Source organism: Corapipo altera, unplaced genomic scaffold (assembly GCF_003945725.1).
Source record: "Corapipo altera isolate COAL_440 unplaced genomic scaffold, ASM394572v1 175, whole genome shotgun sequence".
NCBI classification, from domain to species: Eukaryota; Metazoa; Chordata; class Aves; order Passeriformes; family Pipridae; genus Corapipo; species Corapipo altera.
The window spans coordinates 686,088-712,120 of record NW_020884942.1 but is presented as its reverse complement, the minus strand read 5'-3'; the positions used below and the strand labels follow the sequence as shown (position 1 = coordinate 712,120).

At 49.2% G+C, this 26,033-nt stretch overlaps 2 protein-coding genes across 5 annotated transcripts in view; one reads left to right on the top strand and one right to left on the bottom strand.

Annotated features, from left to right (window-relative positions):
- The first annotated feature begins 2,164 nt into the window (after positions 1-2,164).
- ATG4B (autophagy related 4B cysteine peptidase) lies at positions 2,165-19,724 on the top strand. 4 transcript variants are annotated; one of them, XM_027661880.1, is made up of 13 exons: positions 4,880-4,975; positions 5,404-5,475; positions 7,546-7,644; positions 8,103-8,204; positions 8,634-8,706; positions 9,320-9,399; positions 12,738-12,934; positions 13,928-14,006; positions 14,706-14,851; positions 15,488-15,544; positions 16,013-16,106; positions 17,964-18,069; positions 18,339-19,724. In XM_027661880.1, the coding sequence occupies exons 3-12, from the start codon at positions 7,584-7,586 to the stop codon at positions 18,035-18,037; spliced, it is 963 nt and encodes a 320-aa protein (XP_027517681.1). In that variant the 5' UTR covers positions 4,880-4,975; positions 5,404-5,475; positions 7,546-7,583; the 3' UTR covers positions 18,038-18,069; positions 18,339-19,724. The 4 variants fall into 4 exon arrangements, with proteins under 4 accessions (XP_027517678.1, XP_027517681.1, XP_027517680.1 ...); XM_027661879.1 differs by having other exon boundaries at positions 18,336-19,724; XM_027661878.1 differs by having other exon boundaries at positions 18,183-19,724.
- A 1,450-nt stretch (positions 19,725-21,174) lies between these two features.
- DTYMK (deoxythymidylate kinase) overlaps positions 21,175-26,033 on the bottom strand; it is a 5,336-nt gene continuing 477 nt past the window's right edge. Inside the window, exons 2-5 of the mRNA XM_027661820.1 lie at positions 25,618-25,859; positions 24,367-24,457; positions 22,267-22,464; positions 21,175-21,722 (exon numbers count right to left, since the gene is read on the bottom strand). Coding sequence (XP_027517621.1) covers positions 21,612-21,722; positions 22,267-22,464; positions 24,367-24,457; positions 25,618-25,859 — 642 coding nt within the window. The 3' untranslated portion in view covers positions 21,175-21,611. The remainder of the gene's footprint in view (positions 21,723-22,266; positions 22,465-24,366; positions 24,458-25,617; positions 25,860-26,033) is intronic.

The window sequence follows — 26,033 nt, the reverse complement described above, 5'->3', positions numbered from 1 at the left end:
GCGGCCGGCGCAGGCGGGTCCCTCCTGACCCCCAGCCCCGCTGGTGCCGCCGCTCCTCGGAGGTTCGGGGCTCGGCCTCCTGGTCCGGGCTGCCCGGGGGGGAAGCGGGGCGGCGTCAGGGCCGTGTCCCTGTGCCCCGCTCCCCGTGAGGCCTCAGGGGCGAGCGTGCGGCTTGGGGGCGAGAGGGTGACTCTCGGGGAGGTGAGAAGGTGTCGCCGAGGGGTGGGAGGGCGACTCAGCCGCTCATCGCCCTCCCCGAGGGCTCCAGCACAGCTGTCTGCGGTACAGCTTTTTGCTTTCTTACAGAGGAGGGTAAAAATAAGTGTCTGGCTCTGGTGTTGGGACCCGTTTCCCTCCAGCCTTGGTGCAGTAGCAGCTTCCACCCCCCTCCGCAGAGATAAGCCTTGTTCCATCCCAACAAACGCTTCCCTGTGCTCCGCGGGCTCCTCCTCCGCGTGTGTCCCGGGCAGATCGCAGCTCCCGTCCCCCCGGGCGGCTGTCCCGGCTTGTTTCGTCCTTGGCGCTGCTGTTGTCAGCTCAGACCGGCTGAGAGCGTCCCGGCTCTGCCGGAGCGTCCTTGGATCTAGTGTCACACTTGGGAACAGGACGCGGTCCGGGGAGTGAACTGGCACACCCTGAGCCGGGAGATGTGTTTGCTGTCCCTTGGTGTGATCGGTACAAGGGAAGGAAAGCCTGGCTGCGGTGGGCAGTGGGGCTGGATCTCCTCCGTGCAAAGGGGAGGGGCAGGGAGGTCTCTGGGATCAAGCCCCTCGGTGTCCAGCCCCCCTCCCAGAACAGTCATGGACCTGACAGGCAGACTTTGAACTGTTTGCTCTGGACATCCAAGGAAGCACTACTCTCCAGTTAAATGACTTTTTTCCCTAGGTGTCCTTTAACTCCTCATTGGTGCTCAGATAATCAGGATTTGTCTTGTTTGAAAGAGCTTAGGGGAAATAAAAGATTTAATCTTTTGTCTGCAGTGACCAGAAGGAAGGGTTCCAGCTGTTTGGTGTTTTTCAGCAATGAGTTTTACTAATGCAGTATATTTACCTTCTCTTCTTGGCTCTCTTTTGAAATGTTCCTCATTCAGTAGCACTCCTGCCCTCTGCATCAGCTGAGGGAGAGGATCATCCACCTCATTTCTGACTCCTTTTTGGTGGTGTTTGGAGGCTGTTTGGTTCATTGGAAGCTGAAGGATTTGGGGAGGAACGAGAGCCAAGCCTCTGCAGAGAATGGGGGGAAGCAATTTGGGAAGGGAGGTGTGGCAAAGCCTGGTTTTCCTTCAGCGCGACGCTCAAAACCTCTGCTTCAGTATTTTGCATGACAAGGTTTTCGGCAGGCAGGCTCTGACCGAGTGGTTGGTGCTGTTCAAACCACAAGGAAAATCACCTGCTGCGTTTCTGTTTGAGTCACCAAGTCTTGACTGGTTATTTGTTTCCCAGAGCTGATGGAGAAACAAGTGGTGTTGGTGATGGTGAGGCAGAGGGAGCTGGTGGCTTTCAGGGGCTCTGTACTTGCTGTGAGCACAGGTCTGGCCTCCAGCACTTTGCAGAGTGACAGCAGTGCTCAAGGGCTGCTCCCAGCCCCAGCTGCCTCTCCCTGTGTGTTTGGTACAAGTTGGGATAATGCTTTTAGCTCGAGTGTTTTGTTGTGCAGCTTAGGAATATAAGTAGGGAGGGAAAATTTCACCCTCTAGCCTAATTCTGTGTATTTAGGCAGTTGTTCTTGTGCTGTGTCAAGATGTGTTTCTGTGAGGAAAGGCTGAGAGAGAGAGCTGGGGGTGTTCAGCTGGAGGAGAGAAGGCTCCAGGGAAACCTTCAAGTCCCTTCCAGGGCCTGAAGGGGCTCCAAGAGAGCTGGAGAAGGACTTTGGTAAGGGCCTGGAGGGACAGGACAAGGGAGAATGGCTTCCCACTGCCAGAGGGCAGGGTTAGATGGGATATTGGGAAGGAATTCTTCCTTGTGAGGGTGGGGAGGCCCTATAACAGATGCCCAGAGAAGCTGTGGCTGCCCTATCCCTGGAAGTGTCCAAGGCCAAGTTGGATGGGGCTTGGAGCAACCTGGTCTAGTGGAATGTGTCCCTGCCCATGGCAGGGGCTGGAACTGGATGGTCTTAAACCTTCCAACCCAAACCATCCTGTGATTCTGTAGAGGTGTGTGCAAAGCTTTGCCTTTTCTACTGAGGCTTTCTAGGAGGAGAAGGTGTTCTGCAGATCCTATGGGTGGTGTGCCCATGGGACAGAGATCCAGAGAGCCTCACATCATTCTCAGTGTGTACAAGACCCCTAGAAAGCAAGGCTGCCTTTCTCAGGGTGAGCTGTGCAGGGCTGACACTCTGCTTTTTAACTTTAAATCCATGTGAAGTTGAACTGCTGTGCTTGATGTGCAGCAGCTGCACATCTTTCTCTGCAGGAACTGCTGCTCCACTGTCCTGGATGCTCAGAGCTCTGTAATTAAAACAGACCGAGGGCTTTCTGAAGGTGAAGTTTTGGAGCACTGCCTGAGAAATGTGCTGATCTCACCCGGCTTCTGCAGCTCTGAGAGGAGCAGCTTCAAACAGGATTTCTGCTTGGGGAATTTCCAGGTTTACTTCTTTTCAGACCCTTTGTCTCTGGCTATAAGAAGGTTCCTGTGCCCACTGTGACACTTTGTGCCTCTGCCTGAATTGCTTGGGCCCCACTGGCTCGTATTTAGACCATCTGGGCAATAGCACAAGGGATACAGCTTGGAAAAGTGCAGGAGCATGTGAGGGTGGATGCTTGTAAAGGAAACACTCAGTGATCTCAAGCCTTTTGAGGAGTTTACTGCTGCCTTTATAATGTCCTTGATATTAACTGGGAGCAGTCACTTGAGTTTGTCTCCCTGCAGAGGGGAAACCTGAACTCCTGTGTTTAGCAGTTGTGCCTTTTCAAGTGTTTTCTCCCAAAGTACCAATATGGCACTAATGTCTGGATGCACAGCTGGACACACACAGCCAGATGTTAAGCATTCAGCTGAGGGGCTGCAAGCCTGGGACTCTCATCCCAAATGTGCAGTGTCATGGCACATGTGATGCATTCCCTGAATACAGGGGGAAGCATCCAGTTGCAAATACTGTCTTTGCTAAGGATCTGGTTGGTGCCCTGCAAAATGTGAGGCTGCAGAGGTTGTGACATTTGAGCAGGCAAGGGAACATTGCTGAGAAGGAGAAAGAGGGATGGTGGGTCATTTGATAGTTCCTGTGTAGCATCCTTGTTTCAGTCATTTTCTCCAAACAATTTGGGACTCCTGACAGAGAGGTGGATACATGGCAAGCTTGAGAACTGACAGACCACAAAATGTTCCTTGGAGCTTTAAAGCCTTCCTGAGAACTTCAGGTTTTATGTTAAGATCGTATCTCTTATCTTTATAAATCTGGAAATTGGTAAACTTTGGGTAGTAGATGGGAAAGAAATCCTTAATTTCCCTGCTAAGGTTTGTTAGAGGAGACTGCAATAGTTTGCTGGGACATCTCTGTACAACAGAATTGCTTTGCTTGGCTTGCTGAGGAGTCACATCATGGGATGGGAATGGGAACATGTGGCCTGTGCTATCCTAAATGTGCCTGAAACAGTCTCAAGGACTAATTCACCCAGGGAACGGGCTCCAAATCTTTTGGGTTCGTCTTAAGGCAGAGTCTGAGGCAAAGTTTTATTTAGCAGCATGTTGTCATCTCTATTGCCAAAGTTCCTGCTTAAAGAGTAGCTGGTCTTAGTGAGGGTGTCTTGCTGCTGCTACTCCAGTGTTTTCTTGGACAATTGGAATTCCAGGTCAGAGAGCCCAGGAGCAGAAGGCTGATGAGATACCTACAGGAGGCCAAAGTCTCTTGTGTAGCAGCAGGTGACTCCTAGGAAGCCAAAGGTGAGGTGTGTGACATGGAGGGGAGCAGCTTTCCCTTGTCCTGCTTTAAACTCAACTCACATTACTGCAGGTTTTACTGCATTTGCTGTGAGATTTTTCAGTCGCTGCTTTAATAGTTACAGAGCAGTCTGGCTTAGCTCTGCTTTAAATTCTAGGTGTGGTTTGTTAAAGAGTTGACTCCTGCAAAATCAGTTGGTTCGTTTCCAGGGTTCCCAGGGTACTTTAAAGTGCCTGATTTCCAAACACGGACCTGGTGGAGCACAGTTCATCTGTATCTCCTGGTTTTTCCTCCCTGTTGCCTGTGCCTTGTGCATGACAGCTTAAGCTGCCCTGCTCCAAGGGCAGCCTGTGCTGCTGGGTTGTTCTGTCACGGTCCTGGAAGAGGATGGATATTTAGGCACTGATGGATGCTGTGCTGTGAAGGGAGCCAGTAAAAGGGACAAGGTTTGCCTGTCACCTGTGTACAGGTACGTCCGCACAGCTCTGCGTTCTTCACGTTGTGGGTGACACCTGTAAAGGCTTCTGCTGGGTTTGTTGCCTCTTGAGGAGGGACTAAGCAAGGTTTAGTTCCCATCTTAAGGTGATCTGTGTTTTGTGTGTCCTTCCTTCCAAATTTATATTCTCTGAAAGAGGATTTTTACCACTTTGCTCGCTGGAAAAGAGAACCTCAACATCATTGCTGATGGCACGCAGGATGGTGCCTGTTCTGGAAAATGGTGTAGCTGCCAGCTGAAGTTTTAGATGTTTTCTGCCCCAGGCAGAACCTGGAGCTGGCCTAGCCTGGAAATCCCTCTGCTTTTGTGCCTGTGGAGCAGCCAGGAGCGAGTCAGGGCTGGATCACCCCTGTGCCTCCCAGAGCCTGTGGGTGCAGCGCAGCCCAGAGGCTCTGGAAATGTGACTTACGGGGACACAGCAGCTCTGGTTCTGTAGCTTTGCCTGGTTTTTAAAACACAAGGAAAAGCTATGAAAGGTCTGTAATTTCTCTTTTCTCTTTCCAGCTACCCTTACCTACGACACCCTCAGGTTTGAGTATGAAGACTTCCCTGAGACCAAAGAACCCGTCTGGATCCTCGGTCGGAAATACAGTGTTTTCACAGGTATTTTCGTGGGCAGTGCAACGTTCTGATGCTCCAGAGCTCTTTGGTAGTGTTGCACTTGGGTTTTAACTGCCAGGCTTCTGTCTGTCTGGCCATTTCTGTGCAGAAAGTTGCCATATAGTAGTTATTGGGACACGTCATGAGGGCTGGGTGGTGGAGACGGGGGGATACTCAGAGGAAAGAAGATGGTTTGCCTCTTCATAATTTGCCTGTGGCTGTAGTGTCTTTGGGTTGATTGCAGCTGTTTTGGGGGGAAAAGGAAGTTTTTTCTGCACAGCAGCACTGCCCTGTTCCTCAGCCAGGCTCTCCCTCTCTGGGCATGCAGGCTGTGAGGAGCAGATGCTGCTGTCCTTAGGGTGAGTGGGAGGTGGGTTTGGCTGTGGTGGTGCCACCCTCACGTGTGCGTTTCGATGCTGAACACCTTTCAGAGAAGGACGAGATCCTGTTGGATGTGACCTCTCGCCTTTGGTTCACCTACAGAAAGAACTTCCCTGCTATTGGTATGTACTGTGGAGGAGTCTAAAGACATCCTGGAAATGATCCTAATCTGGTTATCCCTGACAAAGCAGTCCCCCCAAGCGTGACGTTATTTCCATTCGTAAGAATCTGAAATGCACTTCATTTAATTGATTGGACACACTTTTGCTTATCTGATAATGAGAATTCCTCATCCCCTTGGGTATGAGGGATAGCAGTGGTTTCAAGAAGGACACAAGGAGGAGTTTGGGAAGCCTGCTCTTTTTTTTTATGCAACTTGGGAAGATTTCTGTGCTTCGTGCTCATCACATCCTACATCAGTCTAGTGTGAAATGTTATTGAATAATGGTCTTGGGCCTGAAGTGGATTAAAATTATGAAAGCTACAGATATGATATGGAAATTGCTGCTTTTGTGCATCTGCTCTAGACTGTGTGGGGGGTTTTGTTTGTGTGGGGGGTTTTAAATGCCTGAAGTGTCTGTTACACACAGGAGCTGTAGTGATATGGGAAATTTTTCCCAGTGAACTCAAAGGAGGATGTCTTGGTTCCTTAAGATATTCTGTATGGCCTCTTCTGGGGTTTAGTTTTGTGTTCTGGGTGCAAGGTGTATCAGAGATCTAAGAGCAAGGGGATTCCAAGAGGATCTAGGGCAAATGGGATTCCAAGCCCCACCCAAATCCCCCTTCTGTCAGTGCCATCCCCAGCAGTCAGTGGGGAAAGAAGCTCAGGTTTGGAAAAGAGACTTCTTGGTAACTGGTCCTTCTGGCTTGTGCTGTTCTTTCCCTGCTGGTAAATCCTCTGCCTCACAAGCCCTCAGACATCTTTGATGCAGTTTAATTCCTTTAAATTCATGTTTGTGCACTACAGTTAAACACATGTTTGAGACTGAAGGGTTAGCACATATTAAACTGGCTCGCAGACACAATTGGGGTTTTGTGAGTCATAGGCAGACACCATTTTCTGAGTCATTTCCCATTTACAGAATAAATATTATTTGCATATATACAGTAAACCTTTTTTTAGTATTTTTCTTCTTCCAGTCATCCCTGTTGTTGTTTGTCACTTCCCTCTGTGCTTGCCCACTTAAATATTGTAAGGGTTAGGGGACTGTCTAATGCTAATTTGGTAAAGCATTATCATTCTTGGAAGTCGTATATGTTATAAATTACTGGTGAAATCATGGAAGACAGCTGCTGAACATCCAGATGTTGATTAAATAGTTCTCTGGGTGATTCTTCTCCCTGTGGAGAGTAGTTGTTTGAGACTAAAAGACAGAAGCAGCATTACAAAGACTTCTGGCAGCTTTGCCCAGGCACAGCTGGCTGTGTGCTCATGAGACAGCTCACCTGCTGTGGTCACACTGAATGTTTATCTCTATTATTTGTAGTAATAGCCAGAGTTGCAGTGGAGGAGCTGTGGTTTCCTTTGGAAGGTCTGTCAGGGAAATGCTTCCAGCCTTGAGCTTTGTCTTGAAAGTCTTTGTCTCAGACTTTCCAGTGTGAGCTAATATCCAGCTTATTCTCCAACATGATGTAGGATGTGTCTTTTTTTCATTGCTGGGGTGGTTTTATTTTTTTTTTTTGTCTGATGCCTTTTTTTTGGCCTAACTACACTGTTCACTTTGGGATCTTAGCCTGTCATTGCTGCTTCTTATGTAGGAATTCCTTGGGACTGATTTGGTTTGCACATTGAGTTGCCTTCTCAAGATGAGGATTGCAAGAGTCACCTGCAGCAGGCACCTCTGTATAGAGCTGTCTCTGAATTGGGCTGGGAGTCTGCAGCCAGGCTTAGAGGCCACTGTGCTCCTGAAAAATTCACCTCTCTCTTGGGTTGTTTGGATTTCCCTTGGAAGTTTTTTTTCCCCCTTTCAGTTAGCGTTAGAGGGGTTTGTTTATTTGCTTTTAAGGGATGCCATTAAGTTAACCACATTTTTGGTTCTCAGCCTTGGGTGTGTGAGCTAAGCTAGTCCTTATTCCCTGCCTCGTGTCTCTGTGAGCCTGCTGCCCACGCAGACTTACTGTGCCTGCATTTCTGTCCCTCTTGGCACTGTTTTCCCCTTCATTCCGTGTTTATTCTCCGTCCTCGTTTGCAGGAGGCACCGGTCCCACGTCGGACACCGGCTGGGGCTGTATGCTGCGCTGTGGCCAGATGATCTTTGCTCAGGCCTTGGTCTGCAGGCATCTGGGAAGAGGTAAACCAGCCCACACTGACTTCCAGGGCCGTGTGCTCCCACAAGTGCAGCACTTGTAAGGACAGAGATGACAAGGGCACGGGAGGGAATTGCTGTGAGGGCTCTCTAACTTTCTCTTCAGTCTTCTCAAGTTCAGGGCTGTTGGGAGAGAAATCTACTGGGAGCTCTTCAGCAGGTTTTTCCCTGTTTTCTCCAACTCTACATAGATATTTGTATTTTTTTTTTAATTATTATTTGGTTTTCTGTGGGTGACATTCCTTTATCCTAGCTGTGAGGATGCTTTCTGTTCTTTTAAAATTAGTCTGTTACTCTTGGGAATGCCTCAGATGCCTAATAGTAAGATAACAATGTGAAAATCAGGTCAGTTGGTTGATGCACAGGAAGAGAATTGTTGCTTGCAGCCTCTAGTTGCTAACAAATACCATGCTTTGTTTCATATATCCCATTTTCTGTCTTAGACTGGAGGTGGATAAAAGGGAAGAGGCAGATGGATAATTACTTCAACGTTCTTAATGCCTTCATTGACAAAAAAGACAGCTACTACTCCATTCACCAGATAGGTAAGAGGAAAGAAATGCTCTGAAGAAGCAAATGGAGTAAGGAAGGATCTCACCTCAATACAAACTTCCCTGAAAAATAAAAGAGAAGCTGCCTGTTTCCAGTGGGGTGTTAAGGTACCCACAGCTTCAGTGAACAGAACACGGGTTACAGGGGTGGTCTGGTGATCAAACACTCTGTGTAAAGCTTCTTCTGAGGCAACATTGCCCTTTGAACTTCTGTGCTGCTGCATTTTGGGGAAAGGATTTGCTTTACAGTCCTTCAGGATGAGCTGCTCACCCCCACCTACCAGAAGATACCCCATGACAGGGTACATTCTGCTGATTCAATGTTTCTAAGTGAGAATCCTTCCCTATTTAATACAAGCCTGCTGAGCAAGGAATGCAGTGTGGGTGAAATTACTTACTAATTTTTTTTTCCTTGTGCTGCAGCCCAGATGGGAGTTGGAGAGGGAAAATCCATAGGCCAGTGGTACGGACCAAACACAGTCGCGCAGGTGCTCAAGTAAGGGCTGCTTTTTTTCCTTTTGCCTGTTGAACCAGGCAGTGTGGGGTCATTTGGGGTGTGGTACCTGAGCTTACAGGGTTCTGACCACTGTGGGAGCATGGGCTGCCTTGACTAACACCCTCCCTCCTCTCACTGTTCTCCCCTCACGTTGGTACATGAGCAGGTAGTTCCCTGGAGTAGGCTGGGATTGCTTAAAGGCAGCTTTCCCAGGTCAGGCCACAGGCTGAGTTAGCCCAGGCTCTGGTACAGGTGGTCAGGAGATAATGTATGGGAAGTCAAAGTGCTTTTATTTCACTTCTAATGCTGTCTCACTTTCTGGTAACCAGCAGTTAAGGAATTCCACTTGGAGATTGTATCAGGGCTCATGTACTTAGTGGCTGCTGAGGGGCAGATTAGATTCCCAGGTGTGATCCCATTTGCAACCTTGTTTATTCTTTATTCTTCAGGCAGTAATGAAGTCTACAACTCTGCCTCTGTCAAAGCACACTTTATAGCATAATTGATTACACCAGTCTCTCCTAATCCAGTTTCTCCTCTCTGCTACCCCACCATTTTTGTCATGTAGTTGTATTAATTCTTCCTTACGTATTTGCTTTTAATTTTCCCGTAGAAAACTCGCAACTTTTGATACGTGGAGTTCCCTGGCAGTACATATAGCCATGGACAACACAGTAGTGATGGAAGAAATCCGTAAGTACCACACAGAGGTAGAATGTGATGTATCCTCTGGCAGCAACAAGCCAGAAAAAAGCTGGAGAGCACAACAAACATGAAGTACATGTTCTGTCTTAAATTCTTCCCTGGGAGGGTGGGGAGGCCCTGGCACAGGTTGCCCAGAGAAGTTGTGGCTGCCCCATCCCTGGAAGTGTCCAAGGCCAGGTTGGATGGGCCTTGGAGCAACCTGGGCTAGTGGAAGGTGTCCCTGCCCATGGCCGGGGGTGGGACTGGGTGAGCCTTAAGGCTCCTTCCAACACTCACCATTCTCTGGTCTCTGAAAGCTATGGGCAAGCATTCTGAAACCAGGTGAGAATTGCTGTTCTACGGCAAGGAAGGCCCCTGTTTGACTTTTGCTTCATCTGATAAAGCCTCTGGCTTGGCATAGTGGCCTCTCTTTTTGGAGAGAAGGTTTACTGACCTTCAGACAGTAAGTGGGAGCTGCTTGGATGGCAGTGTCAGACTTGTTTATGGCCACAAGTAGCAAGCAGTAAATGGCTGCTTCATCTCTCATATAATGGGTAGGATGTCTCTGCTATTAGGCAGGATAAGAAAACTAGAACAAATCACTGAAGGGAAAAGTGAACAAAACTGGCAGGGGGCAAGGATAAGAAGGGAATCCATCTCTAGAGTGAATCTCATCATTTTAAGGAGTGTTCACTCGTGGTTTCTTTTTTTTTTCCCCTTTATTTGTTTGGGGTTTTTTTGGTGCATCCTGCCCACAGGCTGGCTCTGGAGCCTGAGCAGGTCTTGGTGCCCATCCTGAGCCTGCCTGCTCAGGCTGCAGCCCTGCAGTAATGAAAGCTGAGTGCCTGCACTGCTGGTTGCTGCAGCCCTGCACGTCCCTGGCCTCACCAGCCCTTCCCCTGGCTTGCTTTAGGCCAACTCCTGAGGCAGGGAGCTCACCCAGCACAAACCTTGCAGTGTTTCTGCCAGGGCAGTGCTCTGGAATGGCAGGTACAATGCTCTGGGGAGTGCTGGAGCTGGGGCAAGGTTACAGGTGAGGTTGTGGCAGGCATCATTTAGGCTTCTTGGCTGCCACAGAACCAGAATCAACTACAAGGCAATTTATTCCTGGAGTGCAGGACAACCACGTTACAAAGCTCCGTCTCTTGTCAGGTAGCTCAGTTGGATCTGACTGAGAAGTGCCTGTCTGACTTTAGCTGAAGGTACATGCTGATGTCCTTGGCTTAAACAAGGGCCAATTTAAAAACAGAAATTGGATTTGCCTTTCATCTTTAGCCTGAAAACATCACTTGTAGAGCTGAAGCATGCTGGCTGCAAGGCTTGGGTGTGCTGCAGGCTCTGTCTGTGTGGCACTGGCTACTCAGCACTGACGCTGCTTCAAGTGGTGTGTCCGTACTGCTTGTCATGGGCAGGGCGTGTTTGTTTTCCTCAGATGTGGATCATAATGTACCTGTACAGGGCCTGAAAGTCACTGTGTGAGTGGGTCTGATGTGTTACACGTCTGTAGGTTTGTGTCAGATACCTTGTGCCCCAGACATTGATGATAGAAGTCATGTTGTTTCATACATCCATTAATTTGGTCACTGATAAGGTTAAGCCAAAGGTTCACAGGAAATGCCTTTTGCTACAGCATTGAAGAAACATCCACCTTTATCCCTGTGTTCCATCAGAAGGGGCCTCTCAGTTGGGCATTGGAGGATCCTGTGCATCAGAAGTGTGATGAGACTCCAAGGCAGTACCTGACAGCAGCAGCCACAGCAGGAGAGGTGTCATGTCAGATCTGTTGGAATATGTTTGCAGTAAATAGTTTGGATCCAGCTGGGAAGCTTTAGGCAAGTTCTGCTACGCTCTGCCACCACAGCAGTGCAAAGCCTGCCAAAGACCAAGGTGAATTTAGTCTGTGCCAAGCTCTCTGCTGCTTTAACTGGAGTTGAATATGTTCACACCACAGCGCAGGATTGCCAGGTGCTTTGCCTGATGAGGAAACCTGCAGTGACAGCCCATGCAGCAACAGCCCTGGATTGGCAGCTGATTTCAGATCACCAGAACAGGCAGGCTACTGCAAGAAAAAAACCTGTTTTAATAGGAGAAATCACTACTTACAGTTTCCTCAGGACCTCTGGTAACTATGTCTGTGCATGAGATGCACACGTACACCTTCTCCCTTCTTGAGGGACAGTACAGGGAGAAACTGCAGACATCCATGCAGGTTGTCTTTCCTTCTGAGACTTTAGATCAAAGTTGTATTTATTCTAAATTTGGGTGTAACATTGCCCTTGTTCAGCTGGGTTTGAAGCTCTCAGTAGTGAACAAACACCAAGGTCAAATGGCTGGTGATTAAGGTGTTTGTTTACAGTGTGTCCTACCTGCTAGAGTGTCCTGGCCTTCAATTTAGGCCAGGAATAAATTAAATGAGCCTCTGGCATTTTGTCTAATTGCCTTGGCTTCATGATTAAAGTGCTGTGGGTTTCTTCGGAGTTTGGGGTTTTTTCTTCACACACCCAGCAAGTAATGAAATTGGCCAGTGAGACAGGTAAGCTTCGAGTTGTTTCTGGACCAGAATTTACATAACCTGGGTGCATTACAGCCTGGCTGTGTTTGTCAAGCCTGTAGAATGAGGATGCAGAGTGCTTATGTCATGTGTATGCCCCGAGGAGTTCTGCTGCCCCACATCTTAGAGGCAAAGCTTATGCTGAAATTGCAGAGTTCAGTGACAATCCTGCTTTAGGTCTGTGAAGAGGCTGCTGAATGATCCCCAACAAAATTTGTGAAGGTTAAAACCTTTAGGAAACTTAAGTGAACTTAGGAAAATTATAACTACTCTAGACAGATGCCATGTTTGTATCTTGCTACAGCACTTAGTTACAGGTGAGCATTTCCTGTGTTAAGCTATAACACTGTCCTCATTCAGTTCATTCACATCCTCTGTGAGTTCCTCTGGAGTTGGACACTCCAGACTTTTCTCGTTCTGCCTACAAGCTTTGTGAATTCAGGACTGTTGCCTGACAGCCTAATCAGCTCATCCAACCTTGTTGGCACAAGTGCTTGCTCACCTGGTGGAAGAACTGGCATTTTCACTGCCCAGCAGATGGTAGCTGTGAGTACAACGTGCTCTGGTGTAAACTTGGTGTGAGCTTGGCTGAAAGGCTGAGCCCTTCAGCAGCCCTGTAGGGAGTACACACATCACACAGTCCCAGCACTGGGCCTCTTCAAGCTTTTCTCATTGTTTTTAAGTGCTGTAGGCTTTTAGAAAACAGCAGTTGTTGATCAGAGCTTGACTAGAACGACTCAAGGTCTGGAAACGGAGGTGATTCCTGATGCTCTCTGCTCCTGTTCCCTTTCCATAGGGCGGCTGTGCCAGTCCAACTCGCCGTGTGCTGGAGCTGCAGCATGTCCTGCCCTGGAGTCAGATGTGCTCTATAACGGGTACCCAGAGGAACCAGGGGTTAGAGACAGGCTTGTGCTGTGGAAACCACTGGTGCTGCTGATACCTCTCCGCCTCGGGCTCACAGAGATCAATGAAGCCTATATTGAAACACTAAAGGTAGGGGATATTTGGAGCTGAATTCCTGGTGGGGTGATGCTTAAGGATCCTGTTGTGAATTAAGTAATTATTCAGAAATAATTGTCCTATTTGCAAAAGAAAAATATGTTGAGAGACAACTCATGTCAGAGGTCAGGATACAGGTTCTTGCAGGCTCTAGTCAGGAAAATGGGGTGGGGCTCAGGGAGTTGTATCTTTTTTAGGTTGCTTTTTTTTTTCTTTTGGGGATTTTGCTTCATAGCTTGGTCTCAGTGTTTAGATAGCACCAACCTGCTGAAGCATTTGTTCAGCACAACTATACCCTGCTTGGTGGCAACCTGAGTGTTGGTTAATGCAGTGTTGGACGCTCCCTGTGGCTCTGAGGCTGGAGCTGGTGCTGCAGACTAAGGCCAGGAGCTGGCAGGCAGTTGCAGGTTGGAGTATTGAGAAGCTGCAGAATCAAGGGTGTGCAGAGTATGTGCACAAGACAGGGTGCACATTGTCTTGCTGTCCTAGTGCTGGCAGGCTCTGAGCTGTGTGGGTAAGAGAGTTCCAAATTCCTGTGAGGTTACTTCCCTTATCTCAGTGGATCATGCTTGGATGCTGCAGGTGGATGAGGAACTTAAACTGTTTCCTGAATGATTGTTCCCTCCCGGGAGCACTGCTGCAGCCTGATGACAGCTCCAGGGATCTTGCCACTGACGGCAGCAGAGCCAGGACTCGCCCGTACTGAGTCCTGGAGTAGTGCAGCTTCTTCCATTTGGTCTACCTCTGTGTTCCTGTCGGCAGTTGGAAGTGTTTTTGAGCTGCTTCCATGCTCCTAGAAGGCCCTGTGTTGTAGCCTTCTACCTTCCTGATGGAGCTTCTCTCCAGAAATGGCCGGTTTTGCTGCTAGAGTTGCAGATTCTCTGTGTCCCTGTCCATCTTTCTCACTGCATTTTTGGATGTTTGCCTTTGTTCCCACCTGCTGTCTCACTGTCTGTCAGCTGTGTGTTTTCTGTGTTGCTTTTCCAGCACTGCTTCATGATGCCCCAGTCCCTGGGAGTGATCGGAGGGAAGCCAAACAGTGCTCACTACTTCATTGGCTATGTAGGTGAGTGCCCAGAGGACTGCAAAGGCTGTCCAAGCATCTCCCCCTGCTGCTTGTGGGGTGCACAGCTCTCCTGTTTGGCCTGTGGGGAATGCTGCAGGGTTTTCCTTCCCTGCTGGAAGCATGGAAGGCTGCTGTGGGCCGAACCTCTCACCTCAGTCATGTGGATTTGAACACTGGCCATAAACTGCCACTGTGTAACACTAATCCTGTCTGTAAGAGGAGTGCACAGAACCTGCTTCCTGAGTTCAGAACTGATCTCCCTCTGGGGCCTGGCTGGATATAACTGTCCTTTAGTAGGTGACCCTTCCTCAAACCCTACAAACTGTCATTACTCTCCTCTGGTTTTCTCTCTCTGCCTGAGACCTCAGGTTACTTGTGCTTTAGATTTCTGGGGTCTACTTGAGCTTACCCAGGACCTGGGAAGGGGTGAGCAGGGACAGTACCCAAACAGTGCCTGTACCTCGATCCCAGGGGGTTGCTGTGGAGTGGCCACCGTGGTTCTGGCAGCTGCCTCTGTGCCTGGCTGAGAAGTATTTGGGGAAGTGGCTGGAAGCAAGTTGTCCCCAGAATGTGTCTTCCTCTGCGTGGTTACGAGAGCTGGCTCTGCCGTCGCTCTTACTCTTTCCATCTCACCGCTTCTCAGAGACCAAGGTGCTGGCATGGTTCTTCCTGTTGATGTGTCCTTGCCTCTCTGTCCAGGCGAGGAGCTCATTTACCTGGATCCCCACACCACGCAGCCGGCGGTGGAGCCCGGTGACAGCGGCTGCCTCCCCGACGAGAGCTTCCACTGCCAGCACCCTCCGTGCAGGATGAGCATCGCCGAGCTCGACCCCTCCATCGCCGTGGTGTGTTCCTGTTCCCCATCCCCCAGGGAGCAGCGCTGGGGTCCCTCTGTTCCACAGCTCTCTCCTTCCCCAGGGAACTGGCAGAGGCAGTGGTGATGGGCTGGGCACTCTGCAGTGCTGTGCTCTGGTCAGGTGCTGCCCTGGGTTTCGGTGACAGCGGTAAAGCAGCTCCTTGTGGGGGAAGCTGTCCCAGGGAAGTCCCCCTTGCATGGCAATTAAATGCCATTCCTCCTGGGACTGTGTCCTTCTCTCAGGTTTAGTCTGGGCTTTGATTCCTGTCTTGATGGGCAGATCTGCAGCTATTCCTGAATCCATATGAGGATGCACTGTGGCTTATTTTCTGTTGAGCCTGAGATGCCTGCCCTTTGTTTCCATGGGGGTTGTTCCTCCTGGTTTTCCTTCTGCAGTAGAGCAGCCATTAACGATTCCAGCACTTGGATAGCCTGGTCATAGTCAGCCTTTGTGGAGTGTTCACTTAACACAGGGTAGCGTCATGCATGGTTTTAGAGCAAGGCAGTTGGGTGTGGATAACTGCTCACAATCCTGATCATGTTGCTTGGCATTAATACAGGGTCTTAGGTCTGAAATAATCACTCTAAAATATAGAAGGATAAAATCTTTTTCTCTTCTTTTCAGGGCTTTTTCTGCAACACAGAGGCAGACTTTAATGACTGGTGCCAGCAAATCAAAAAGGTTTGTGTTTATAGATCTGGTCAGACATAGGAACAGGCTTCCCAGGGAAGGGATGGAGTCACCATTCCTGGAAGTATTCAAAGGCATGTGGATGTGGCACCACCTGGGGACATGGATTAGTGGTGGTGTTGACAGTGCTGGGTTAACAGCTGGACTCAGTCTTGGAGGTCTTTTCTAACCTTAATGAGTCTAATTCTACTCTTACTGAAAGGAGTATCAGGTATTGTTGCCAAACCACTGCACAGAGATCATGTTCTCAGCAGCACGATCCCATTTTAAAGCATATTAAAATAGTTTATTAAACTACCAAAGAAGAGCATAGCTCTGAAATTCTGTTGGTGACACAAGTAAAAGGTTTGAAAAACATTTCTCCAGCTGCAGTGAAGTGCCAACAGATGGTTATTACCCCCTGAAGAGCCCCAGGAGTGCAGAGGTGTTGGTTCTCATGGCTGTGCTCTGTCTCCACAGCTGGCCCTGGTCAGAGGAGCACTGCCCATGTTCGAGCTGGTGGAACGCCAGCCCTCGCACTTCTCCAACCCCGACGTCCTGAATCTCACACCAGGTGAGGCCACGCAGGGAGGGAGGGAGGGAGGGAGAGCTGGGGTGAGCCGGTCCCTTTGGTTTTCTGCAAATTTTGAGGTTGCACAGTGGTTTCTGATATGTTCCTGTTCATTCCGGAGTTTGATCTGGAGTTCCTGGATCAAGTGATATGGTTTTTTTGGCTTTCAGCTAGTGGTTTGCAGATCCCAGTGTCTCAGGATGATTTTTAGAACGATTCTGTGAATGGTGATGGTGACTGAGGAGAAGGAAAAACAAGCTCACAGGCTGTCACAGTAATGTGAATCTAGGATTTCTTAAGGGATGCTTGGAGGAATCAAAGGGGTCCGTTGAAAAGGCTGAAAGCTGAGTAGTTATGTAATGAAAATGGTCCAAGACAGGGCTGGTCACACTTAGTTCCAGCATAAGGCACTCCTTCCTGGCATGTACCACTGCCAGTGTGAGAAGGAACGACTTCTGGCCACTAATCTTGACTGTCAGGCTCTGCTTATCTTGTTCATAACATGCACAAACATTGCAGGAGATAGAGAGGCATTGGCAGCTTCTGCCAAGAGCAGTGAGTGTGTGTGGGCAAACCCACCCTGATACCAGGCACCAGGCTGCCTCCTGCACCTGCACCCTGTGCTTCCTCACTGTCTCTCTGTACCATGAACTTTCAAAGCCTTCCTTATGGCACTGTCCTGTGCTTGTAAGAGTGCTCGATTCCCTTAAGCTGCCAATCGATCCTTGCCTGTCTTAAATTGTCACCTTTCCTACTCTTAAAAATGTTTTTGTGGTGGACTACTTGTCCTTCTTCCTCTCCCCTGGCTTGTACCGACTCTTCCATCTGCCATGGCCGTTCTGTTTGGCTTAGTCCTGTCCCTCACTAGGAGGAGTAATTGAAGTTGGAGCCCGTTCCAGTGCCTAAAGAGGCTCCAAAAGAGGTGGAGAGGGCATGCAGTGACAGGACAAGGGAATGGCTTCAGACTGCCAGAGGGCAGGGTTAGATGAGATAGTGGGAAGAAATTCTTCCCTGTGAGGGTGCTGACACACTGGCACAGGTTGCCCAGAGAAGCTGTGGCTGCCCCATCCCTGGAAGTGTCCAAGGCCAGGTTGGACGGGGCTTGGAGCAATCGGGAATACTGGAAGGTGTCTCTGCCCATGACAGGGTTGAAACAAGATGATCTTTAAGGTCCCTTCCAACCCAAACCATTCTGACATTCTGTGACTGTCCAGCCTGAGTTAATACAGGTTTCTCCTTCCTCAGTTTGCCCATTGGTCTCACTTGAATTTCCCCTGTGCTAAAGTTGCTTCCCCTTTAGGTGTGAGCTCCTTCCTCACCATATGTTGGAAGGATGGACAGGAGGTATCAACTGCACTACCTTTCCTCATAAAATGGACTGTACAATTGCTTTTGGGAGAGTGCATGTTGTGTAATCACATTCCCTAACAGTTGTACCAAAGGTAACTACAGTAGAAACAATTCTCCGATACACGGCAGGAATGTATCCCTGAATTGGGCCAGAAACCTTCATGGATATTAGTCCAGACCTGGGCAAGTTCTCTTTATTTTGAGCCTCTTGAGGCAGAACGGTCTCCTGCTCATGCAGAGTTGGGGCACAGCAAGGTTGTACTGAACAGTCACAGCAGAGTTGTTTTTGGGATCTGTGAAAGGTGACGCACTTCTGTGCTCCATATAATTCTCTCCAGTGCATTTTCCATGCCATTGACATGTTCTCATCTCTGCTCAGAGCCTTCTCTCGGGTATGTCACTGAGTCTTGGAACTTGTGGGCACTTGGCACTCAAATTGTGATGCCCTCCAGCTGCTGGTCTCACAGTCAGGGTGTCCCACGGAGGCAGTGCTTTCTTCTTCTCTTCCAGACTCCTCCGATGCCGACAGATTGGAAAGGTTCTTTGACTCAGAAGATGAAGACTTTGAAATCCTGTCCCTTTGAAAACAAATAGGAAACTGACTCTGCAAATTTGTGTATGTGTGGGGAGAAGGGGGGAGGGAAGCTCCTTCGAGAGCCTGGGGCTACCGGTTTTCAATAGGCGCTTGCTGCCATCCCCGCCTCTTGTCCATCCCGGCATTCCGTGCAGCCTCGGAGCAGAGCGCGCAGTGTCTGCGGTGGGATGAAGAACCAAGTGGGTGTTACAGCCTTACTGGCTGCAGTCAGAATTTCTCAGCAGCAAACAGTTGCTGGAAGTGGATGCAGTGGTGCTTAGGAGTTCAAAGCCTATCTGTTACATCAGCAGGTCAGCTGGGCCTTCCGGGGGAGGCACGGGAATCATTAGAGCGCCGGATCCTTCCGTGGGGATTCCCCGCTGAAGCTTAAGTAGAGCCCACCCATCATTTTGCAGGAGAAATGTCCAGTTAATGCCTTTAGCAGCTTCTCTTCTCACTGGCCAACCTGGACTGCAGCTCACAATGCCAAGCAACAGCAGCCACGTCCCACAGACAGCTGTGAAGCCTCCGGAGTGCAGATCCCTATGGTACAACTCCTGTTCATGCTCTGCAGGACACAGCACTTCCTCTCCTGCTCACACCCTATGGAAAGGGCATTGAGGGAACTTCCAAGTGACTGGGAATTCAACAAGCGAACGGCTGCCTGGGGAAGTGTGGAACAGAGCTGTGCTGCTGAGGAGGAGCATCTCAATCCCAGTTTAAGTAACAGCAGAGAGAATGGAAGAATAGAAAATATGCGTGTTGCTCAGTGAGTCAATCCATGTGCTTCTACAATGAAATAATCTCTACAGTGAGTACCTTCAGGAAAGCTGCTTCAAGCAGAGAACTGGATTCCATAGGCCTGGAAAGAGACCCAGCTGGGAGAGGTGAAACAGGACAGCAGAGATCTGCCGGGCTCTTGCCTGTGCCCTCGTGCGCTGGCACAGCGTCTGTGGAGTTAATCCTGTCGTACCAAAAATGTGAGCTGTGAAACTCCTCAAGGTGCCCTCGGTGCACTGATCAGCAGTTCCTCCAGCTACTCCTGTCAGACATTCCATTTCCAAAGCAGAAGAGGCACCTGAAGGTCGGTAGGACTCCGAGCTGTTGGTACCTTGACTCTGCCTGCCCCCCTCCCTGCAGAGTGTGTACAGAGGTACTGTAGGAGCCAGCCTGGAGAAACCCCTGTCAGGTAATCATCCCAAACAGGCAGAATGCCTTGAGAAGGTCCAGTTATACTGGCAATTTTAGCTGCTTTAAGGTGGTAGCTCTGCCTGGGGCTCTTCTCTACAGAGAGAAAGGTGGAGCAGAGCTGTCTCTGTGCAAGCTGCAAGGGAAGTTGCTGCCGTAGTTCCTTGGTGCATGCTGCACACTGCAACCCCGTTCACAAGGCTCTGGTTTGTGCATTCAGGTTTGGAACCTGTAAGATGATGGTGTTGTGACCAAGGGTGGTGCCACCTGGGTAGAAATGACCTGTTTCCCCTGTGACTGACCTACTGATGCTCTGTCCCTGTGCTATCCGAAAGCAGAGGTTTGAACTGGGAACCACAATGCTTCTGTCACTAAATTATTATTTGCTGCTTTCTGCCTGCTTCTCCTCTTCTCTCATGTAGTCAGGGGAAGAGGCAGCAGAGGAAGTGGGGCTGTGCTCCATTCATCTGCTTTCAATTTCTATCTGAATAAACAGATCTAAAATCTTTGCCTGTCCTAATGTCCTTGCACGAGTTGAAAGAGGTGGTGGGTGGCATTCCAGTGACCCTGCACTGTGATAGGAAATGCTGTAACCAGTTTCAATAACCATTATTCCTGTTTTGCCATGCAACAGGAGGACACAGCTTTAACTGGAAGGCTGTACACTCTGTTGGCATGGGCAGGTCCTTTTCATTGAGATCACTCAGGACACATCACCCTCTTGATCTGTTCACCAGAAGAATCAGTACCTAAAGGGGCTCCAAGAGAGATGGAGAGGTTTGGACAAGGGCCTAGAATGAGAGGACAAGGGGGAATGGCTTCCCACTGCCAGAGGGTTAGATGGGATACTGGGAAGAAATTCTTCCCTGGGAGGGTGGTGAGGCCCTGGCACAGGTTGCCCAGAGAAGCTGTGGCTGCCCCATCCCTGGAAGTGTCCAAGGCCAGGCTGGATGGGGCTTGGAGCAACCTGGGCTAGTGGAAGGTGTCTCTGCCCATAGAACAAGATGATCTTTAAGGTCCCTTCCAACCCAAACCATTCTGCGATTCTACTGCTTATTTCACATTCATGATTTCATGGTTAAGGACAGCTCAGCCAGACAGGTTTTTACCTGAGTGTTAACACAACCCCAGTAACAGAACTAAGCTCAGCTGTCTAAGAGCTTTAACAGGTATTTCTGGATTTTCAGTCAGGCCCTTAAAGCTAATAATTAAATGACTTCCCTGTGTGTTGTCTTGTGTCAGTGGTGCTGTCAGGGCCTGATTCAGCATTACAGGCACTCACCTCCTTCACCAGAAGTGTTTGGCTGCCAAGTGCTGGGCAGCTGTGGAGGGAAAGGAGCAGCTTTTTCCATTTCAGCTGATGTCTGTATTAGCAATTTTGCTTTAAACATTTAGCTTTCCTTTCCCTGCTAGGGAATCAGTTCAATCTGCCTCTCTCTAAGAGTTAGAGCAGGAGATTAATGCAGTCCACCCTGCTACAAGGTGTGTTAACTGTCCAGCAGAGACATGAACTCTCTCAGTGCCCCTTGCAAATGATTTGACATTCCAGTTTGTTATGGTTTGCTGGTTGTTACTGCTGGCTTAGGTGATTCATAGCTGGTCTGGTTTGGCAGCCCTTATGGGCTGTTTAAATTGCACTGAGGGGTGTGTAGGAGCCACACAGATTGATTCCCCTCATCTTAGCCAGTCTAAAATAGCTTATGTGCTACTCACCCTCCAAACTGGCCTTGCTGTGAGCTAATCCATCTATTGCAGGCTCTTACCTGCTCACAGCAGTTTTCTGTCCCCATTCTCAGTGCACATCTGGGAAGGAGGCCTGAATTCACCTCTCCCTTCACTCCACAGCTCCAGCAAACAGCTTTCCTTGGATTTAGAGTTTGAACTGCAGCACTTTCACCTCCCACGTGTCCTTCTAGAAGATAAATGATCGTACTGGAAAAAAAAATGCCCTGTGCCAAATGCTTAAAAATAATAATTTATTAGCAAGTCCTCCACAAACTGGTTTGAGCATGGGGGGTGCATTTACTAGAGAGGCAGAATAATCAGAAACACGGCAGTTCCCTGGGACTGGAAACTGTCCATGCTCAGGGGTGGCCCTGGGCTTCACACCCACATCTGCACCCCAGGACTGGAGCTGCAACAAGAGCTCCTGTTTGGGATAGGGAGGTTTTTACCAAGAATTTGATTCATGCTTATGGCATATTCATTTAAAAAATGTGGAAGGGACTATGGAGGGGGAGGAGCAGATGAAATAACAAGGACGTCAGCATCGTTGGACCCAGAAGAATACTCAGGATCTGAGCTGTAGCTACTGGAGAGTGATATCTAAGGGAGTCATCCATGAGGTGAGCTTTCCCCTATTCCTTTATCAAGGAATACTTGACCTGTATCAAGTTTTATTTCCAGAGTTCTCCCAGAGGTTTATTCTGAACCTCCTCCATGGTTTTCTCTGCAATGGACTTGATTTCTCTGTGCAAGTCTTCTATGCTCTGTGAAGCATCCACTGTCTGTTTCCAAGACAAAAAAAAAAAAAAAACAGGATAGATACAGAAAACACAGAAACATGTTATTGGACACCAGAAAATGAGAAAATCTTTGCTGTTAACATCTGCTCCCCCTCATTACTCAATATTGTTACTGTTCCTGAGCAGTGAAATGAGCTAATTATACCTCCTGTGCACCGTTTCTGGAGTGGAACTGGGAAAAATCTATTTAGGAATAGACATTTAAGAAGCAGATGTGGGGCTGGATGGAGGGAAACAGAAGAAACTGCTGTTGCATGTTGTTTGCTGACACGCTTTGGGATGTGTTAGATACATAGAGGCAGGTAAGCTGAGATTCATCACTGGTGCTCCAAGAGCTGACCAGGGTGTTCTGCAACAGGGAAGTGCCCTCTGCCACAGCCCACAGTGCCCTTGGCTGGTCCCCAGCATGTCCCCCTGACCAGCAGCAGGAAGGGGGAGCACAGGGATATGATGGGCACAGTTTGGGAGCTCTCATGAGAGACCCCCACCCCAGTCCATGACCAGCCCATTGGGGTTATTTCCTCACCTTCCAGTTAAGGGTCTTGTCTTCCATCAGACAATAGAAGGACTGCAGAACTTTCTCTTGGAAGGAGCTGGACTCATAACGTTCATGTCCATAGTTCCCTCGTTCTACTGCTTCTTCCGGGCTCAACTGAAGAAACAGGATCAGGTCTGGCTTTGGGAGTCCCACGTCGGGCTGTTTGCACCAGTCCAGGCAGAAATTCTGTCCCAAAACAAAGACAACCAAATTTGAGGTGAAAGAAACACAAAAAGCGATAATATCCCAGCTTACCATGTGGGAATTCAGTCCTGGTAATGTGGGGGGGAGCAGGTTTTGTTGGGTGCTGTGCACCCCTCGTGCTCACTTTAGTTGGACAGAGCTAAAGATTTTAATGCCTCTTCTGCAGAGCCCTTCAGAGCTCTACCAAGGCACATCCTGAGCCTCCTCACAGCCTTTATCAGTCCAAAACTCGTGCTTGGTCCAAAAGAAAGCTGCTCCCAAATACAAACACCACACAGCTTCCCTGTGGATCTCTGAGCCCATGGAGGCTCCTTTTCAACACTCACTTACCCAAGAATTTCAGTCCAGACACAAGAGAAGCAGTTTTCCAGTCTGTGGATCTTGTTGACTGATCTGAAGACTTCCATCAGGGCACGTGAATCCATGGTGTTGTGGGGAGACCATGGAGGCTTGTCCACTTAATGCTCATCCAAATCCTAAATCCCTCTTTTAAGAGGAGCAGGCAAATCTGCCCTCCAGTTTCTCCCCAGATGTTCTGTATCCCAGCAGTTTGGGTGGTTTTTGGGATGCATATGCAGTGGAGTTTTTAATCCCTTGAGGGTGTGATAGAAGCTGGAAGTGCCACAGCATCTTGGACATGAGCTCCGGCTGCTGGTAACTATTGTGTTAGATATGGGCATCAACATCTCCCCTTCTTCTGGGAATGCTTTTGGAGTGAAAAACATGTCAAACTCCACTCCTTTAACTAGTAGATGAGATCCCTTCTAGCAAAGGATGCCATCTCTGCTTCCCAGGAGTTGCATCCATATGCCTGAGTGCTGCAGGTTGACAGCTGCAGTCAAAGAAATGCAGACACTTTAAGACATTTTTTTTCCCCCACTGGATAGCAGAACATTCCTTGCTGTGCCCATATGGGCTTGGGATCATTGTTTTGGAGTGACTGACTCAGCCTGTGTTACACGTGTCTTCGCTCCTAATTAGGGGCCTTTGCAGACACCCAAATAGCACCTAAATGCTTTAATGCATCTGTCTCAGGGTTAAGCCCCACTGTCCAGGCTTGGGGAAACAGGAGGGTGGAAAAAGATGTAGGTGACAGTGCAAGGCATGGGGATCCAGGACCTCCTAAATCCTCCCAGGAAGCAGGAAAAGGCTTGGGCAGGAATTAATGCAGGGCACTGGTGCTGCAGGCCTGGCTTCAGCTTCTGTGACCACAGGGTGCTCTTTGAGGACTGAGGGCTACTCAGCAGGAATGGGGCTCATCTGATGGAGTGGGACCAGAGTGACCGTGCAGAACAGGGAGGCTGACAGAGCTGACTTGTCCTGGAAGCAGGGACAGGCCCAAAGGCACAAGTGGGAACGTGAGAACTTCAGGCTAAAATGAAGAAAGTCACTTTTTACTCTGAAGGTGAGCAAAGAAGAGCCCAGAAAGGAGTGGATCTACATCCCTGGAGAGACTCAAACCTTGGCTGGATGTGGGCCCGAGTCAGCCCTGCTGGAGGCTGGGCTTCATGACTTCCACAAATGCTTTCCAAAATAAGTGGTTCTGTTATTCTTTGCAAGTTTATGGGCCACCAGTCAGAGCAAGCACGGAGAGTCTTAAATAAACTCCTGGAATCATTCTCCAGAGTCAAACAGGTCAGCTTCCAGTCCAGGAGTCTGTCCAGATTTACAGAAAGCAACCAAGTGAGTTTCTTTGTTCTGGGGAAGGGCAGACCCGGGCAAACACACTCTGTCAACACCTGAGCTGAAACTTCCAGCCCTCACTTGCAATCCTCATTTCCCAGAAGGATAATGGTCCCTGGGCCACTCACAGCAATGGCATCTACCTGGAGCTGCTCCCCCAAAACAGAGAGAGGGGCAGGGGCTGCTGCAGGACTCACTCACCCCTTTGGCATTTGTGAAGGCCACTCCAGAGAAGGCGTATCTGTCAACCACGATCGTGATCCCTTGGTGTAGCTTCTCTTTCATCACCGGTCTGAAACCATGTGGGAGACAAAATAATGAAGTTAGTTACACTCCTTTGTAGTGACAGAAATGAAAGGAGTTCATCTAAAAAAACCAAGTATGTCAGTATTACCAGAGATCACTGTCAGGGTCAGCTGTGATGAAGACAAAGAGCTGTTTGTATTCTCTGACAGGCATTTACCAAATATCCTTTCAAGACACCCAAATTCAGGGTGCCAGGGGCTGGGCACTGTGCTAGGCAGCTCCAGGGCTTACAGGCAAGATCACAACTGAACTGTATTGATATGAATGACCCTCTTTAGGTGGTGCAGTAGATTTGTGATACCTTTATTCACAATGACAGTTCTTATCAGAGCTCACTCATCTGCCTTACTGTCTCACAGTTTCCTTGTCACTGCCACTACAGCAGAGCCACAAAAGCTTTTCTGTAAAATGAGAACATTTTGCAATATAGGTTTCCAGGTGAAAAGAACAGCCAACACCCACTTCCCAACCTCCACACATGAAGACTTGGGAGCTAAAGCAAGGACAGCCAGTCATGGCTGACCCCAGCCTTTGACTTGAGGGGAAATTTGGGGGCAATTCCTTAACCACTGTCACTCACAGGGACTGCCTGGCAAAGCAAGGCCTCTTCAGGGAAAAGAGAAAATTCACAGTCTAGGCTGGTTGAGTCTCAGCTCCCCAGTTCTTTAATCCAGTATGGCACAGGGACTGGAAATATGGTACCAATGATTCCAAAAAGCCACGCTGTGGGACCTGATCTAAGGTTACAAGACCAAGGTTAGATAGGATAGGGAGTAGAAATTCTTCCCTGTGAGGAAGTGCAGCTCTGGCACAGGTTGCCCAGCAAAGCTGTGGCTGCCCCATCCCTGGAAGTGTCCAAGGCCAGGATGGACGGGAGTTGAAGTAATCTGGGATAGTGGAAGGTGTCCCTGCCCTTGGCAGTGGGTGGAACTCAATGGTCTTTAAGGTCCCTTCCAACCTAAGCCATTCTGGGATCCTCTGATTAAATCCAAAGCTGCAAGAGTCCTTGAGACATCAATTCCAGCCTGTTTCCCTGGCTGAACAGGATCACAGCCCTGTACTTTCTGTATCCACTGCAAGCTCAAACCCCAGGGGGATTCAACACCGCCCATTTTTCTTCCTCAACTGAACAAACTTCCTCCTTACACATGTTCCCAGCGGTTGGCAGAGAAGAGCAGGTGGATGGTGTGGTCCTCCAGGTCCTTCTCCCTCACCAGGTAGGAGCTGATCAGCTGCCCAATCTCTGTCGTTCTGTCTGTGGGAAAGAGGGGGAGAAGGAGCAAAGGCTGCCCCAAGCTGCTCTTCCCAGAGGGGTGTCCATCTGTCCTGGGAGTCTGTCTGTCTGTAACAGGTGGGAAGAGGTCGGTCCATCCAGGGTGGGGGTCTGTCTGTCACGGGCTGGGGGAGGTCGGTCTGTCCGGGGTGGGGGGTATGTTTGTTGGCCACGGGTCAGAGGAGACCAGTCCATATGGGGATGGGAATCTCCCTGCCTGTGGCAGATTGGGAGGAGATCAATCTGCCACGGGTGGGAAGAGCTCAGACTAAGCACGGACGGGAGTATC